The 13,880-nt window shown below is 55.2% G+C and overlaps 2 protein-coding genes across 2 annotated transcripts in view; both read right to left on the bottom strand.

Moving 5' to 3' along the window:
- The window catches only part of TMEM145 (transmembrane protein 145), a 9,457-nt gene extending 6,291 nt beyond the window's left edge, over nucleotides 1-3,166 (bottom strand). The window contains exons 1-10 of the mRNA XM_027858203.1: nucleotides 3,053-3,166; nucleotides 2,245-2,319; nucleotides 1,808-1,885; nucleotides 1,582-1,668; nucleotides 1,088-1,189; nucleotides 914-998; nucleotides 712-783; nucleotides 540-608; nucleotides 241-321; nucleotides 32-147 (exon numbers count right to left, since the gene is read on the bottom strand). Of these exons, the coding sequence (XP_027714004.1) occupies nucleotides 32-147; nucleotides 241-321; nucleotides 540-608; nucleotides 712-783; nucleotides 914-998; nucleotides 1,088-1,189; nucleotides 1,582-1,668; nucleotides 1,808-1,885; nucleotides 2,245-2,319; nucleotides 3,053-3,166 (879 nt within the window). The remainder of the gene's footprint in view (nucleotides 1-31; nucleotides 148-240; nucleotides 322-539; nucleotides 609-711; nucleotides 784-913; nucleotides 999-1,087; nucleotides 1,190-1,581; nucleotides 1,669-1,807; nucleotides 1,886-2,244; nucleotides 2,320-3,052) is intronic.
- Nucleotides 3,167-7,679: 4,513 nt separating this feature from the next.
- Nucleotides 7,680-9,162, bottom strand: PRR19 (proline rich 19). Its single transcript, XM_027858158.1, has 3 exons — nucleotides 8,532-9,162; nucleotides 8,166-8,323; nucleotides 7,680-8,049 (listed from the first exon to the last, which is right to left on the bottom strand). Exons 1-3 carry the CDS (start codon nucleotides 9,160-9,162, stop codon nucleotides 7,726-7,728), a joined length of 1,113 nt encoding a protein of 370 aa, XP_027713959.1. The 3' UTR covers nucleotides 7,680-7,725.
- Between the last annotated feature and the right edge of the window lie 4,718 nt (nucleotides 9,163-13,880).

Here is a 13,880-nt window from a genome sequence, read left to right on the forward strand (position 1 = left end):
TTTTCTAAATTCCTCCACTCCCCACCCCCGCCTGCCAGGGAGCCCGGTTTGTCCCCATGCCCAGGCACCGTGTCACGGTGAAGCCTTTTCCCAGAAGGATCAGCATCAGTAGGAAGATGAGGAAGCTGACAGAAAACAGTAGTTTGGCTGAGAGGGAGAGAGGAAGGGAGAGAAGGGGCTCAGAGAGGACCCCTGTCCAGGCCCTCACTGGTGCCCAGCCCTGGACGGTTCGATCCTCACCCACGATCTTCAGGCTCTCATTGCCGATGCCATTGCTGGCATATTGACCCCAGTATATGCAGAAAAACAGGAGGCTGAGGACTGTAAAGGGCAAAGCCAAGTCAGTCAATATGCATTTATTAAGCACCACCTGCATACCGAGAAGACAAAACCAAAAAGAGCAGTTTCTGCCCTCAAAGAGCTTTGCCTTTACTGGAATCCAACGGCCAGAAGTGGGGAGTGGTGGCGGAGTAGAATCCTTAGAGTCCTGAGCAGGGCCCCCTCAAGGACTCTGGTTTCCCAGCCCCCCCAGCTCTCACCTTCTACTCCTGCTGCTGCCATGAACATCTTGTAGGTTGTGTGAAGCAGCTGTCGGCCTTTCAGCAAGTCTGGGGTCAGGGGGGAGGGGGAGAGGTGTCCATGGGGTACCCCCCAAGGCCACACCATCCTCTGAGGTCTCCCCTCTCCTCCCGCCTCTGTGTGGTGACTTACAACCAAAGTAGCAGGAGAGGAGGAAGATGAGGGTGAAGATGAGGAGGAAGGTCACGTCCGTCTCCAGGATCCCTGGATAGCAGGGATCAGTTTGGGCTCAGATGGTTGCCCAGGAGCCCCGGGGTCCTGCCGCTCCCCACCCCGGGGCGGGGACCATCCTGGTGTCCTCACAGACACGAGGGGTCTAGGTCTCCAGACTCACCAAACTCATCAGCAGAGAAGTGTCGGGTCCAGAAGGACTTTCCGTTGGTCAGCACCATCTCATACTCCAGCTGCAGCCCATCCCCCTGCAGGGTGGCAGGGGGGCCTGAGCCAGGGGGCCATCAGGGGCAGGGTGGGCAAGCTGGGGGGCGTGTGTCGGGCAGGGGCGCCTTACCCCACACTTGCTGAGGGCGATGTACCACCATCTCTCGCGCACTGAGCGGAAGCTGCGGCCGCTGGAGCAGCTGAGGTAGCGGACGCCCCCCTCTGACACCATCTGCCAAGGGGAGCCCGAGGAAGCAAGGGCGTAGTCCACCTCCCCACCCCCTTTCGGAGATGATCTGCCATCTACTCAGTTACTCCGCAACTTGTATGGATCCAATTCTATCCACGTTGACTCGCCAAGTACAGTGTGAGCACCATGAGGGCAGGGACGCCCTTGACTTCCCTTACATCCCCAGCGCTGAGCACAGTTGCCAGCACGCGGTAAGTGCTTAATAAATGCTTTTTGAGGGACGATCTCTGCCTCTCTCACTCTTGGGCCCCACCCCGTTACGTTCAGGCTCCCCCCTCCCATTCTCAGTCCCGTTTTCCCATACTCTTCCCCCAGGCCCTGCCCCCAAATCTTAGGCCACGCCCCCTCCCTCTCCCAGGTCCTGCACCACTCACTTGACAGCCCGACCAGGGGTACTGGGTAGTAAGGTTGATCACCTGGTTGTTCTCAGGCCGAATTACCGCCTCTTTGGCCAAGCAGTCCTGCCCGTACCGAGGCATGGGCGTGAGTGTGCCACCTCCAAGCTTTGACCTCCTCCCAGCCCGACCCCTCCGCAGCCCTTCTCCCTCGGCTCCACCAGTCCGAGGTCCCAGCCTTTTACTTTCCCTAGGGGTCTCCCACCTTGTCTTGGGCCTTGTACACTGCGGGCCACTGGGAAGGGTCATCAAAGTACAGAAGGATGTTCTCACAGCACTTGGCCTGTGAACACAGGGATGGGAAAGATGAGCGGGGGAACCTCAAGGCTTGCCACAGGGAAGGTGTCACTTGGGAGACTCGAGGAGTTACATCAGGGTTAAGACCAGGCTGTCCATCCCTCTCACTCAGCTGGGGAGGGAGAGGCCCCCACAGGGAAAGGGCTCAGCCGAGATCAGAGATCATAGACAGGAGACAGCATTTGAACCCAGGTCCCCCGACTTCCAATCCAGTGCTCCTTCCAACACCACTTGAGGGTCTTAAATGGGGATTTGGGGAGAAAGTCCCATTTCAAGAATCTGGGAGGCCTCCCCCTGGGGACCTGGGGGTATTTTGCCTCGGGGCTTTTGGGAGGAAAGTTGCACCTCGGGATATCTGAACCTGAAGTCCAGCCGGCCATAGTCAGAGAGAAAGCAGAATCTTGTCAGGAATACCCAGTCCTAGGGAAGGAAAAGGGTCAGAGCCTCGCCAGCTTCCCCTCAGCACCACTGTTCCTATCCCCCCCCCAAGTCTGCCCAACATTCCCAAATCCTCTTTCGATCTGACCCTAACATTTCTCCAGACCTGAGCCCATCTCCCTTGCCTTGACCTCAGTATCTTTCCAGACCTGACCCCATCTCCCCCACCCACCCCATTGTCTCCCCAGACCTGACCTCTTCCTGGCCCTGACCCCAACATCTCCTTAGCCATCAGTCCGGACCTCAACATCTCCCTAGCCTGGACCCCAACATCTTCCCAGACCTTATCTCAAAGTCTCCGCGGACCCGAAATCCCTGGCCCTTACCCCAACATCTTCTCCCCTCTTCAGTTCCCAGGCCCCCTCCCCTCGCCACGTGCTACTGTCCTCAGGCCAGCCCCTCTTCCCAGCCTTCCTCCTTGTCTTAGAGACCCTTTCCCTTCCCCTCCCACGGTCCCTTCCGCGGCCCCCTCTCCTCTCCCCAGGTACCCTCTTTAGCCGCGCCCCCACCCAGCCCCGCCCCCAGGCAGATCCAGAATCTCCGAGGGCCCCAGAGCAAGGGTCTTCGAAAGCTTGGGGGCGAGAGGGGAGGAGATGGAGATGGGGAAAGGGTCTCCCGGGGGCGGGGCCCAGCGCTGGACGGCCGGGCTTCAGGGCGGGGGAGGGGCCGGGTTTCAGGGCGGCTCCCGCTAGAGCTCGGGCCCCGGCGCGCTCACCTCTTTGGAGCTGAGGTTGCCCCGCACGTACTTGCCCCAGGCGCAGGGGGGCAGCGGCAGCAGCAGAGGCGGCAGCAGCAGCATCAGCATCGCGGGCGCGCGCGGGGGCTCCATCCTGCTCCCGCTCCGGAGACTCCGGCGGGGCCGAGCGCGCGCGCGCACCCGATTAAAGGGGCGCCGCCGCCGCCGCCCGGCCCCTCCCCCGTCCTTCCCCCGCCCCGCCTCCCCCGCTCGGACCTCCGAGGCTGCGACTGTCGAGCTCTCCCACCATGCCCATCCTTTTCCGTAGCGACCTCATACCTCTGCACCCCCATCCTTCCCACCCCTCTATCTCCACTCCGGCCTCCTGGGCTGCGAGGATCGGACTCTGCCACTGAGCCCTGCACCCCTATCCCTCCCATCCTTCTCTCCTCCACGGTGCCCATCCCCATTCATTGCCCGCGCCCACATCCCTCCCATCCCTCTTCCTCAGATCCGGCCTAAGGGGCTACAAGGACCGGATTCTGCCCCTGCGCCCACGCTCCTCCTCTGCGCTCCCATCCTTCCCAAACTTCTCACTCCACTCCGGCCTCTGGGGCTTTCGGGAAGCCGACTCTCCCACCGCACCCATCCTCATCTCCCGCGCCTTCCTCCCTCTCATCCCCCTTCATCCACTTTGGCCTCCAGGCTGCGAGGACCTGACTTTCCCACCGCACGCCCCCTCTCATAACTTCTCGACAGATCCAACCCCTGTCTCCCCCATCCCCCACCTCCTCGCTGGCCTTCGGGGATGTGAGGTGGGATTCTTCCACAGCGCCCGCCACCTTCTCCCCTCCTCACATACCTCCTCTTCTAAGTGGACCCCCCGATGCCGCCTGTCTTCCCCCATCCCTCCGCCTCTGTGCCAGCCTTCGAGGTTACAGGTGTAGGACTTTACCCCTATGACCCTCCCATCCCTTTTCCGTGCTGCTATCCGGGGCAACCTAGTGTCGAGTGGCAACCCAGCCACCTCGAGGGGAAGGGCTTGTTCCCCTAGCCCCCTCCTCTGCAGACCTTGGTTCCTATTCCCTGCTCCCGATGGGCACCTGATTGGGCCAGACCTTTCCAGAGATCTGGACCTGGAGTCCAGAGGTCTGCATCCTCATGTGGGCTTTCCCTGCTGGCTTGTGAGCTAGGGACGGTCATTCGACCTCCAGGGCAGCTGCCTTAGATGTCCTCTGCAGCTCCTTCTAGCTCTGCCCTTTTTGCTCTCAGAGATCATTCAGTCTGAACCAGTCATTTTACTGAGTTTTACTGAATGGAGGCCCATGGGGGAAAGGTTTGGGGAAAAGCCACACACTCTAATGGCAGCAGAACCAGGCTTCCAACCCAGGCCTCCCAGACTCCCAGCCCTGGACACTTGGCCATGAGGGATTTAAGCCCCTTCCCTTTCCCTCTTGGGGGGACAACCTTCCCCAAGGGCCCCTCTGTTGCCTTTTCTCAGTGGACTGCTTTCGGGAGACATGGTGGAAAGAGCCCCGGACTCAGCAGCACACGAGCCCTGGGTTTGAGACCCGGTTCTGTTGCCCACTAGCAGTGTGATGTTGGCCAGGTAACTTAACCTCTCTGTAAACTGGACATAACCGTTTGGGCTCTGGCTACCTCACCAACATGTGTTGTCAACAGCACCCCTTTACGCTAACAATTGCCAACACCCGCTCCCGCCCTGGAACCCAGCACACTCTTTTCCCACTCTGGGCTTCTGTTCCGTGCTATGGACTACAGGACTTTCCACAGTGTCAGTGACTCAGAAGATGAGTCAAACAGTCTCCATGCACAAAAATCACCAGCGTACCAGTCCAGAGACATGGCTGCCTCTGGAAAGTCCACTCTGCCTCCAGACTCTCTTCTCCCCCCTGGTTCACCCCCTCTCACCAGGACGCAGCAAATGTTTTCCAAGTTGTTAGCTTCCCACTCCAAAGACCGTGTGCTCCATACAAGGGCCAGACGAAACCCTCTTCTTAAAATTCTTCACTCATTCAGTGGCCCAGCCAAAATGACCTGCTCGCTCTTCTCCCTAACTCTCTATCCTGTTTCCTCTGCCCTCTTAGGGCCCTCATGTCACTCCCCTATTCCACGGTTCAGTGACTACCTTTTAAGATCAGGCTAAAAAGGAGGGGGTCGGCCTGATCTGGGCCCAGTCCCCTACTGCTCTGCTTCTGACCTGGGCCTGTTGCCCTGCTGAACAGGTTCACTACGGATGTATGTTGCATAACCTCAACTGGGCCTTCCAGGCAGCCAGGGCAATGCTTTTACAATTCCCAAAGTAAGACACCATCCCCCTCTTCAGAGCAGCCCTTCCAAACCTCCCATGGTCACCCTTCTTCCCGCCCTCTCAGCTGAGACCCTTGTTTCATATTTCGCTGAAAAAATTGAGGCTGTTATCCATGAGCTCCCTCTTCCCGCCTCATCTCACATCACTCAGCCACCTTCCCCGATATCTCTACTTTCCCCCGTCACGTCAAAAGGCCCTTCTCCTGGCCAAGGCAAACCCCTCTACCTGTACAAGCTAACCTAATTCCATCCTCTCTATTCCAACAGGCTGCTCCCTCTATCACTCCCACATCCTCAATCTCTAACCACTGGTTGCCTCCTTATTGCTGACAAACATGCCCACGTCTTCCCCATCCTCACTTGATCTATCACTGTTAGCTATGGTCCCATTTCTCCCCTCTTTGTGGCCAAACTCCTTGAGAAGGCTAATCCATGCCTCTACTTCCTTTCCTCTCATTTCTTAACCCCTTACAATCCAGTTTCTGACCTCATGCCACTAAAGCTGCTCTCCCCAAAGTTACCAATGATTTCTTAGTTGCCAAATCCAACAGCCTTTTCTCAGTCCTCATTCTCCTCGACCTTTCTGCAGCCTTTGACGCTGTGGTTCACTCTCTCTTCTTTGATACTCTCTTCTCTCTGGGTTCTCAGGACACCTCTCTCTCTCTCTCTGTTCTCCTGCTTCTATGCCCACTCCCTCTCTGTCTCCTTCTCCAGATCACACCCCCTAACCATAGGTGTTCCTCAGGGCTCTGTCCTGGGCCCTCTGCTCTTTACCCTCCATACTGCTTTACCTGGTGATCTCATCAGTTCTCATGGACTTAATTATTATCTTTATGGGGATGATTCTCAAACCTACTTACTCAGCAACTCCAACTACCTATTACACAATTCAAAGTAGATGTCTCATAGACACTTTAGACCTAACATGTCCAAAACTTTCTCCCGACGCATTCCTTTCACGGACCCTCATCTTCCCTATTACTGTAGAGGCAACACCACACTTCCAGGCCCTCAGGCTCCCAGCCCAGGAGTCATTCTGGACTCCTCGCCCTTACCCACCATACCCAGGCTGTTGCCGAGGCCTGTTGATGTCACTTTTGCAGCATCTCTCCTCTCCTCTGACACTGTCCCTCACCCCGGTCCTCATCACCTCCCCCCTGGACTACTGAAGTAGCTGCTGGTGGCTCTGCCTACCTCAAGTCTCTCTCCACTCCTGTCCTTCCTGCATTCAGCCACTAAAGAGATTTCTCTAAAACAAAGATCTGACCATCTCACCCCCTACTCAATAAACTCCAGGGGCTCCCTATTGTCTCTGGGATCAAATAAAAAATCCTGTTGGACATTCAAAGCCCTTCAGAACCTAGCCCCCTGCTACCTCTCCAATCTTTTCACACCTGACTCCTCAGTGAGGACTTTTCCATTCAGCAACACCAGATCCCTGGTTGTCCCATGAACAAGACCCTCTGTCTCTTCACTCTGGACATTTTCTCGCCTGTCCCCCAGGCCTGAAATATCCTCCCCTTGATCCAACTATTGGCTTTCCTCAAGTCCCAGATAAAACCTTTCCATTTGCTGAGGCCTTTCCCCCTCAGTTCCAGTGACTGCCCTCTTCTGATTACCCCAATCGATCCTGATACAGCTTGTATGTACACAGTTGTTTTCATATTGTCTCTCCCCATTAGACTCTGAGCTTCTTGAGGGCTGTGACTGTCTTTTGCCTTCCTTTGTATCTACTGGGCCTGGCACACAGAAGGCACTTAATAAATGTTTATGGACTGACTGACCTTAGACAACCTCATGGCCCCCTGCTCAGCATAATTAATGCCAAATTTAGCGTCCCTGCTTGGCACAGCCAACAGAACTCAAGAGAGCTGCCAGCCACAAGCCCAGGTAGCTAGCTCAGGACCTTTAGGGTTCAATGCTACCTCCTCATAGTGATGACTTTTGGCCCTTTGCATCTTACTCCATCTCACTCTCCTTTACCCATTCAGTGCCCCAGCCAAAACGACCTACTCACTCTTCTCCCCAACTTCCCATCCCAACTCCTCTGCCCCCTTAGAATCCTCAGTGTCCCCTGAAGCTCTGCTCAGGGGTGAACACCTGTGGGTCTTGGTCCTGACCCTACACAGATTGGTGTGCTCACCGCACCCCTCCAGACTCCATAAGCTTCTGGGCACGGGCATGCTGGCATTGTTGTCTTTCTGTCCCCAGGATCTTCCACGTGCTGAGCTCTTCATACATTTTTATTGAAATTATTGAACATGAAAGCACCAAGAGGGAGTGGGAGCTAATTCTCCCCCGCCCGCTGCCATCTCCCAGAAATGGGAATACTTTCAACAAGTTCCTTTATGGAGGGGCACGTTGGGGGAGGCCTTCCACCCTCAATAGAGCCGCATGCGGGGGAAGGTCCAGGGCTCTGGGCTGCTCCTGGACACAAACCAGGGCAGTCCAGGCATTGGGGCTGGGGGACTAGGGCTCCAGTCCAGGGACTGTGAGTTGGGGAAACATGCAGGTGGATGGGGAGCCCCCCCAGCTCCCCACTGCCAAGGTGGGGCACATGTCGGTGGGGTAGCAGGCAGCCAGATGCTCTTCAGGACATCAAATGATGTCTGGGGGCCCCAAGTCATCTCTCCATGCTCAGGTCTAAGGGGTGGGGGTGGAGGTGAGGGTGAGGGCACCCATGGGTCCGGGGGCAGCACCAGACTCTGTGGGTAAGAATGCAAAGAAAGACAGTGGGCATACAGCAACCTGCCTTTCCCGTCCTCTACCCTCAAACACTTTAGCCAGCAACCCCCATGTCCCTCAGGTGAGAAGGTCTTACCGTCTCAGTGGAAGGTGGGCTGGGGGTGGCCCCCAAGGTAAACACAAGTTCCCTTTTCCCCTTCTTCCTCCTGCTGCTCTCCACCGGGGCGTGCTGATCAGGGTGGCCTCGACCCCGGGGCCCCATCCTCCACTCCTGTGGGCTTCCGGGCTCTGGCACTGGCAGGAAGAACATGAGCATAAAGCAGCTGAGGCTCCCCCATCCAGCAGGAACGGGAGAAGTCCCAGACCAAAGGGGCTACACGGAGAAAGGTGGGGAAGAGACTCACTGGGCGGCCAGCATGGACAGAGCAAGGGGTGCTAGAGTGGGGGGGGGAGTAGGCCCAGCAGGGGGTGATGAGGCAGGATGGAAGATGCTCATCCTCACCTGTTCCCTGTTTCCTGAGGCCGCTGAGGACCTGGCTGAGGTCAGGCAGCTCCCCATGGTGGGCCAGCAAGGCCCCGATTATCTCTGCTCGGGCCTCCTGCACGAGATTGCGCCTGGGGAAGGCCCCAGGAAGATGCAGTTGAGCCTGAAGCCCCTCCAGCAGTGTTCGAGGGCTGGGGGGTCCTGGGCTGGGCCTTCCCGGAGCTTCGTTCTCTTTGTCCTTGGGCGGCGGCGGGCTGGGCTCCTCTCCCCAGGTGGGGTGTGAGGGTGGTGCTGTTGCTGCTCCAATGTCTGGGGCCTCCTGGGGTGGGGGGCTGCTCGCCTCCTCAGCCAGGCCACTCAGCAGCCGGGCCACATTCAGGGACTTCACCTCGCTGCTCAGGAGGCCCCGGTGCGCCCGGCTCAGCCGGCCCTGGGTGATGACCACAGGCTGGGGCGCGGGGGGGCCCGGGGCCAGGTCCCTGTGGGCCAGCAAGCACCGAGGCCGAGCCCGGGGGGCCCGGGGGCCTGCGGCACTGGGGCCTCTGCTGGCCCTGGCCTGGTTCCGCTCCCGCTTGGTCCTCCGGTGCGGGACGCGGGCTGACCGGTCAGCCGGCCGCACTGGTCGGGGGTCCGGCCCCCGGTGCTCCATGGCAGCCTGTGACAGAACAGGAGGACAGCATGCTCATGGAGACGGGGAACTCTTGGGACCACCCCTTTATCTGTCTGGGGACCACAGGCGAGCTGAAGCAGGCAGTAGCAGGGAAGATCCCATAGGGCAGGGGCTCTCAGGAAGGACCAGAGGTCAAAAGCCAGGCACTGACCAGGTCTGGGAGGAGGCAAAGAGGAGGGGTCGGGTTCGGAGGTCAGGGGATGGGAACAGAAGGGAGGGGTCAGGGATTCGAGGTTGGGGGTGGGGGTTAAAGGTCAGGGGTGAAGGGCAAGGATCATGGGTGGGGGTCAGGGGGAGGCTGGTGGTTGGGGATCGGAGACAAGAAAAGTTCAGAGTGTAGGGGTCAGGGTCAGAGGCGAGGGGTCAAGGACGAAGGAGAAGGTCAGGGTTTGGGGGTCAGGGGAGGGTGAGGGGTGGGCCAAAGGGGTAGGTTAAAAGAGGGAAGGGGCACTTGTGGCCGCGGCTCTTCCCCTCCCCACAGTCCGTTCCTACCTCCCCAACCGACCCCCCCTCCCCCTCCACGTGACCCTAAAGGGGGGAGGGGCTGCTCTCCCTCCCCCGCCACGTGCTCGCGCCCCTCAGCCCTGGCCTCGAGCCTCTGAAGCCCCGCATCCCTCTCCAGGCCCGGGGTGCGCAGGCGCATGGGGGGGGGCGGGGCCCTGGGCGCGCAGGCGCAGTGGGGGGCAGACAAGCACGAGACAGTGGGACCAGAGGCTTGGGGCACTGGCACGAGTTTCCTTGGGGGTGGGGCCTCGGATAGGTTCCACTGGTCCTTCTCCGAAACCTCCCCCAGCCCTGGCCGCCCTCCTCCTGCGTTGATTGGCTCAGAGGGAGGCCCTCCCCCCTCCTGAGGAGGGAAGGGGGGGTGGGGAGGCGCCTGGCCTGCGCAAGCGCGAGAGGAGATACTCACCTTCCTCGCAGAGGGCGTTAGGCACTGCCTCCTGGAAGGGGCAGGGGCCGCTAGGGGGCGCAGGGCACAGAGCGCAGTACGAATTCTACCAAAGACACCATGACCCTGCGCAAATCCCTCACCCTCTCTGGGCCTCAGCTTCCCCCTCCGTAAAATGGATCTTGGAAACAGCGCTTGCCTCCCGGGCTGGCTATGAGGCTCCCTCCAATGAAATATCACATGCAAAGGCTTTGCAAACCTCAAAGCACTATGTCAACATTAGCTATTGTTATTAATGATAATATTAAAAGAGATAGCGTATATAAAGGCTTTGCAAGCCTTGAAGAACCTAGAAATGCTAGCTATTAATGATGATAGTGTAAAGTGAGATAACCAATGTCGCATTGATACTAAATAACATCAGATGGGATAACTCATGTAGAGCTCTCTGTAACTCTTAAATAAATGATAACACTTACCATTATCTTGGGAGAGTCATTCCTTCCCCCCCCCCCCGCATGGCCTCAGTTTCTTACTCTGGAAACATGGAAACCTTTGCGCCTCTAAATCTCTCACCACACTAAACACCCTTATGGACAAGTTGGAGAGGGGCGGGCCACCAGTTTCAATCTTTTGTTTGTAGTGTGTGGAAGCCTGAGGACACCCACCAGGCATTGATTTTTTTTTTTTTTTTGGAGATTATTGTTCTCCACGATTCTCACAAAGAATAACAGTCTTTAAAAGATGGGTTTGGTTTCGCTTGGGATCTTTAAAATCGTTGTCCAACTTTTCAAATGCAATCTAGTCAGCTTTTGTTTTCTTTATCCTTAAGAACAGGACTGTCCTTTACCTTTCTCTGTATCCCCCAGTTTAGTACAGTGCCCAGCACATAGTAGGTGCTTAATAAATTCTACTTGACTGACTGCTTGGATGGCTTAGCCTAGCAGCTAGGCTCTAGCTCGCTCTTCACCTTCAGACTCGTCCCAGATACATGCACTGATGGACCAGCTCTTGGAGCTGTCCAACCAGCTGCATAGGAGGCTAGATAAGTGGCATTCTTCGCCCTCTTCATTTTTCTTGTGTGCATAATTAGGTTGAACTCCCCTGAGTGAATATGAATCTCGTGTAGAAATCAATGGGTTGGATGCAATTAGCACAAATGGATTCCGTCACTCAACAAGCATTTACGAAGCCCGCTCGGTGCCACGTGCTGTCCAAGGTGCTGAGATACAAAGACAAATATGCATCAGTCCTTGCCCTCTTGGAGCTTACAGTTTATCAGGGAGTATAGAGGCTCCTCCTTCAATTTGAGCTCTGACCAAGACGTCCTGAATGACAGCCACAAATACTTTTGGGGAACATAGACTTCCCCGTTCTATACTTTGCTTCATATTAATCATCAAAGGTTCTTAGAACAAAATTCTCTCTGTGTTTGGGTCTCACCCACAGTCCTGTGTGATTTGAATATATGGGTGGGGAAAGCCATTGAAGCAGCATTTTGCTCTACCATTTTTGTTGTCCAGTCCATGAGTCATGTCTGACTTTGTGACCCCATTTGGGGTTTTCTTGGCAAAGACACTGGAGTGGTTTGTCATTTCCTTCTCCAGCTTATTTTACAGATGAGGAAACTAAGGCAAACAGGATGAAATGACTTGCCCAGGGTCACATAGCTACTAAGTGTCTGAGGCCAGATTTGAACTCAGGTCTTCCTGACTCCAGGCCTGGCACTCTATCCTTTATGCCACCTAGATGCCCCCTGCTCTACCATATGCAATGTACAAACAGCACATAGAACAGCAATCTTGTAATCTCTACATCATTCAGTGTGACCATAAAGATGTGGTCCATCACAGACTATAGTTTGAGAAAACCTGCCTGTTCCCTTCTCATACCTTGGCATATGTGTGGATTATTCTCCTACAGAGGTGAGGATGGAGCAACGTAGGCCATTAATTATTGATATTTTTTCAGCGACTTTTCTAGGGGTAACAACATTTGTAATTTGGTGGGGGATCCTCCTCTGTTTCAGATAACTTCAGATTTAATCCCTCAACATTCCAATAATTGTGCCGCCTCCAGGGTGGACTTGCTCTGTTTCTGTGGTTTGTTCCAGCTGTCCTCTGCTAGCAGGAGTTCACATCCATCCCACTCCCCAATGCCTCATGTCCCTCTTCCAACTTCCCAGGTGAAGGAAGAGACCCAGGCCCTCTTCTCTTCTCCCTCTACGTCAAGATTTCTTAACTTGAGGGGGAGGGGATATCTAAGAAGTATTTTTAATTGTGGGAACTATATTTTGATGTAATTGATTTCCTTTGTATTTTAACATACTTAATGCATTTAAAAATGATTCTGATGTAGTGAGTATGCTCTGGCCAGGCTGCTGCACCTCCCATTCAGGGTTTTCGGGGTACCCTGAGGGATTCAGAGGGCCTCTTCTCTAATGCCACTGCTGGAGCCCCCACCAGTCTTGTCTACCTCCCCCACCCCCACCTCCCACCCCCAAGTTAGGTGCCAGTGAGGAGTATCCCATCTCTACTTAACTACACTTTGGGCAGCTCTGCCTCACTTCAATCCATTTCATGTGCAAGTCAAAATATCACCTGTGATGTCATTGGTCCTCTTCAAAAACAGACAAACCACCACCACCACCGCCACCATCACCACCACCACAATAACAGTTCAAGGATGCATTGATGGAGCTAAGGACATTTAGTCAGGAGAAGAGAAGAATTACAGACTTACATGGCTGTCTTCAAGTATTTCAAGGTCTGTATATGAGATTAGACTACTTAGCTATTATTATTAATAATAGTATAAAAATGAAATACTATTTAGTATCAAATGAGATAGCTTGTGTAAAACACTTTGCAAACCTTAAATTGCCATATAAGTGCTAGTTATTATTAGCTTTATTTTGTGGTATTACTTTTATTAGGATTACTTTTATAAGATTACTTGTTTTGGCCGTTCCCAGAAGACAGATCTAAGACAAGTGGGTTGAAATCGCAAAGAGGTAAGTTGGGGCTCAACATAAGGAAAAATTCCCAAAGGGGAATGTGCTGCTTTGGGAGATATGGGTTCCCTACATTCGCAGGTCTTTGAGTGAAGGATGGACGACCACTTGGGAGAGGGAATTCCCGTTCAGGTCTAGGTAGGACTTGAGGGAAGAGAGTCTAGGAGACTATGACACAGGATAGGGTGGGAGGAGATGTGGTTACCTCTTCCCAGGACTGAGAGTGGGCAGGGATCATACCCAGGAGGGGCACCCTGGGAGAGGGACTGGCCAGATCTGAAAGTCTGGTCTGATTGAGATCCTGGGTTGGGCTGGTTGGCCTCTGGAATGAGAGAGGGCAGCAGATATGGAGGAAGGGAAGAGGCACAGCTACTCTAGGACACTGTGGCCTCAGAGCCAAATTGCTCAAGGGGAAAACAGAGTCGAGCGATGGAGGCTGGCTACATGAGTAGCTTCTGGGACAGACGCCAAGGCTTGAAGTGAGATAACCAGGAGACCTGGGCACATGTCGCTCTCCAATTTCCCTTCTGCCTCTTCAGTTGTCCCTCCTCCTTTCCTCCCCTCCTCCATTCCCTGTCTATCACCCTTTCCCGACTAGTCCCATGGGGGGCCCTGAGTATTCTCCCCCATCACAACTCAGGGGTACAATGGTCAGCAGAGGGGCCAAAGGATCATACCCTGGGCTTCTACTCCATCCTCTCAACAGCTTCCTCCTTCTTCCCACCTACTTATGTCCTCTCTGTCCTTCATGGAGCTAAGGACATTTAGTCAGGAGAAGAGAAGAATTACAGACTT

This window comes from Vombatus ursinus, unplaced genomic scaffold, assembly GCF_900497805.2.
Source record: "Vombatus ursinus unplaced genomic scaffold, bare-nosed wombat genome assembly UNPS02012758.1, whole genome shotgun sequence".
Lineage (NCBI taxonomy): Eukaryota > Metazoa > Chordata > Mammalia > Diprotodontia > Vombatidae > Vombatus > Vombatus ursinus.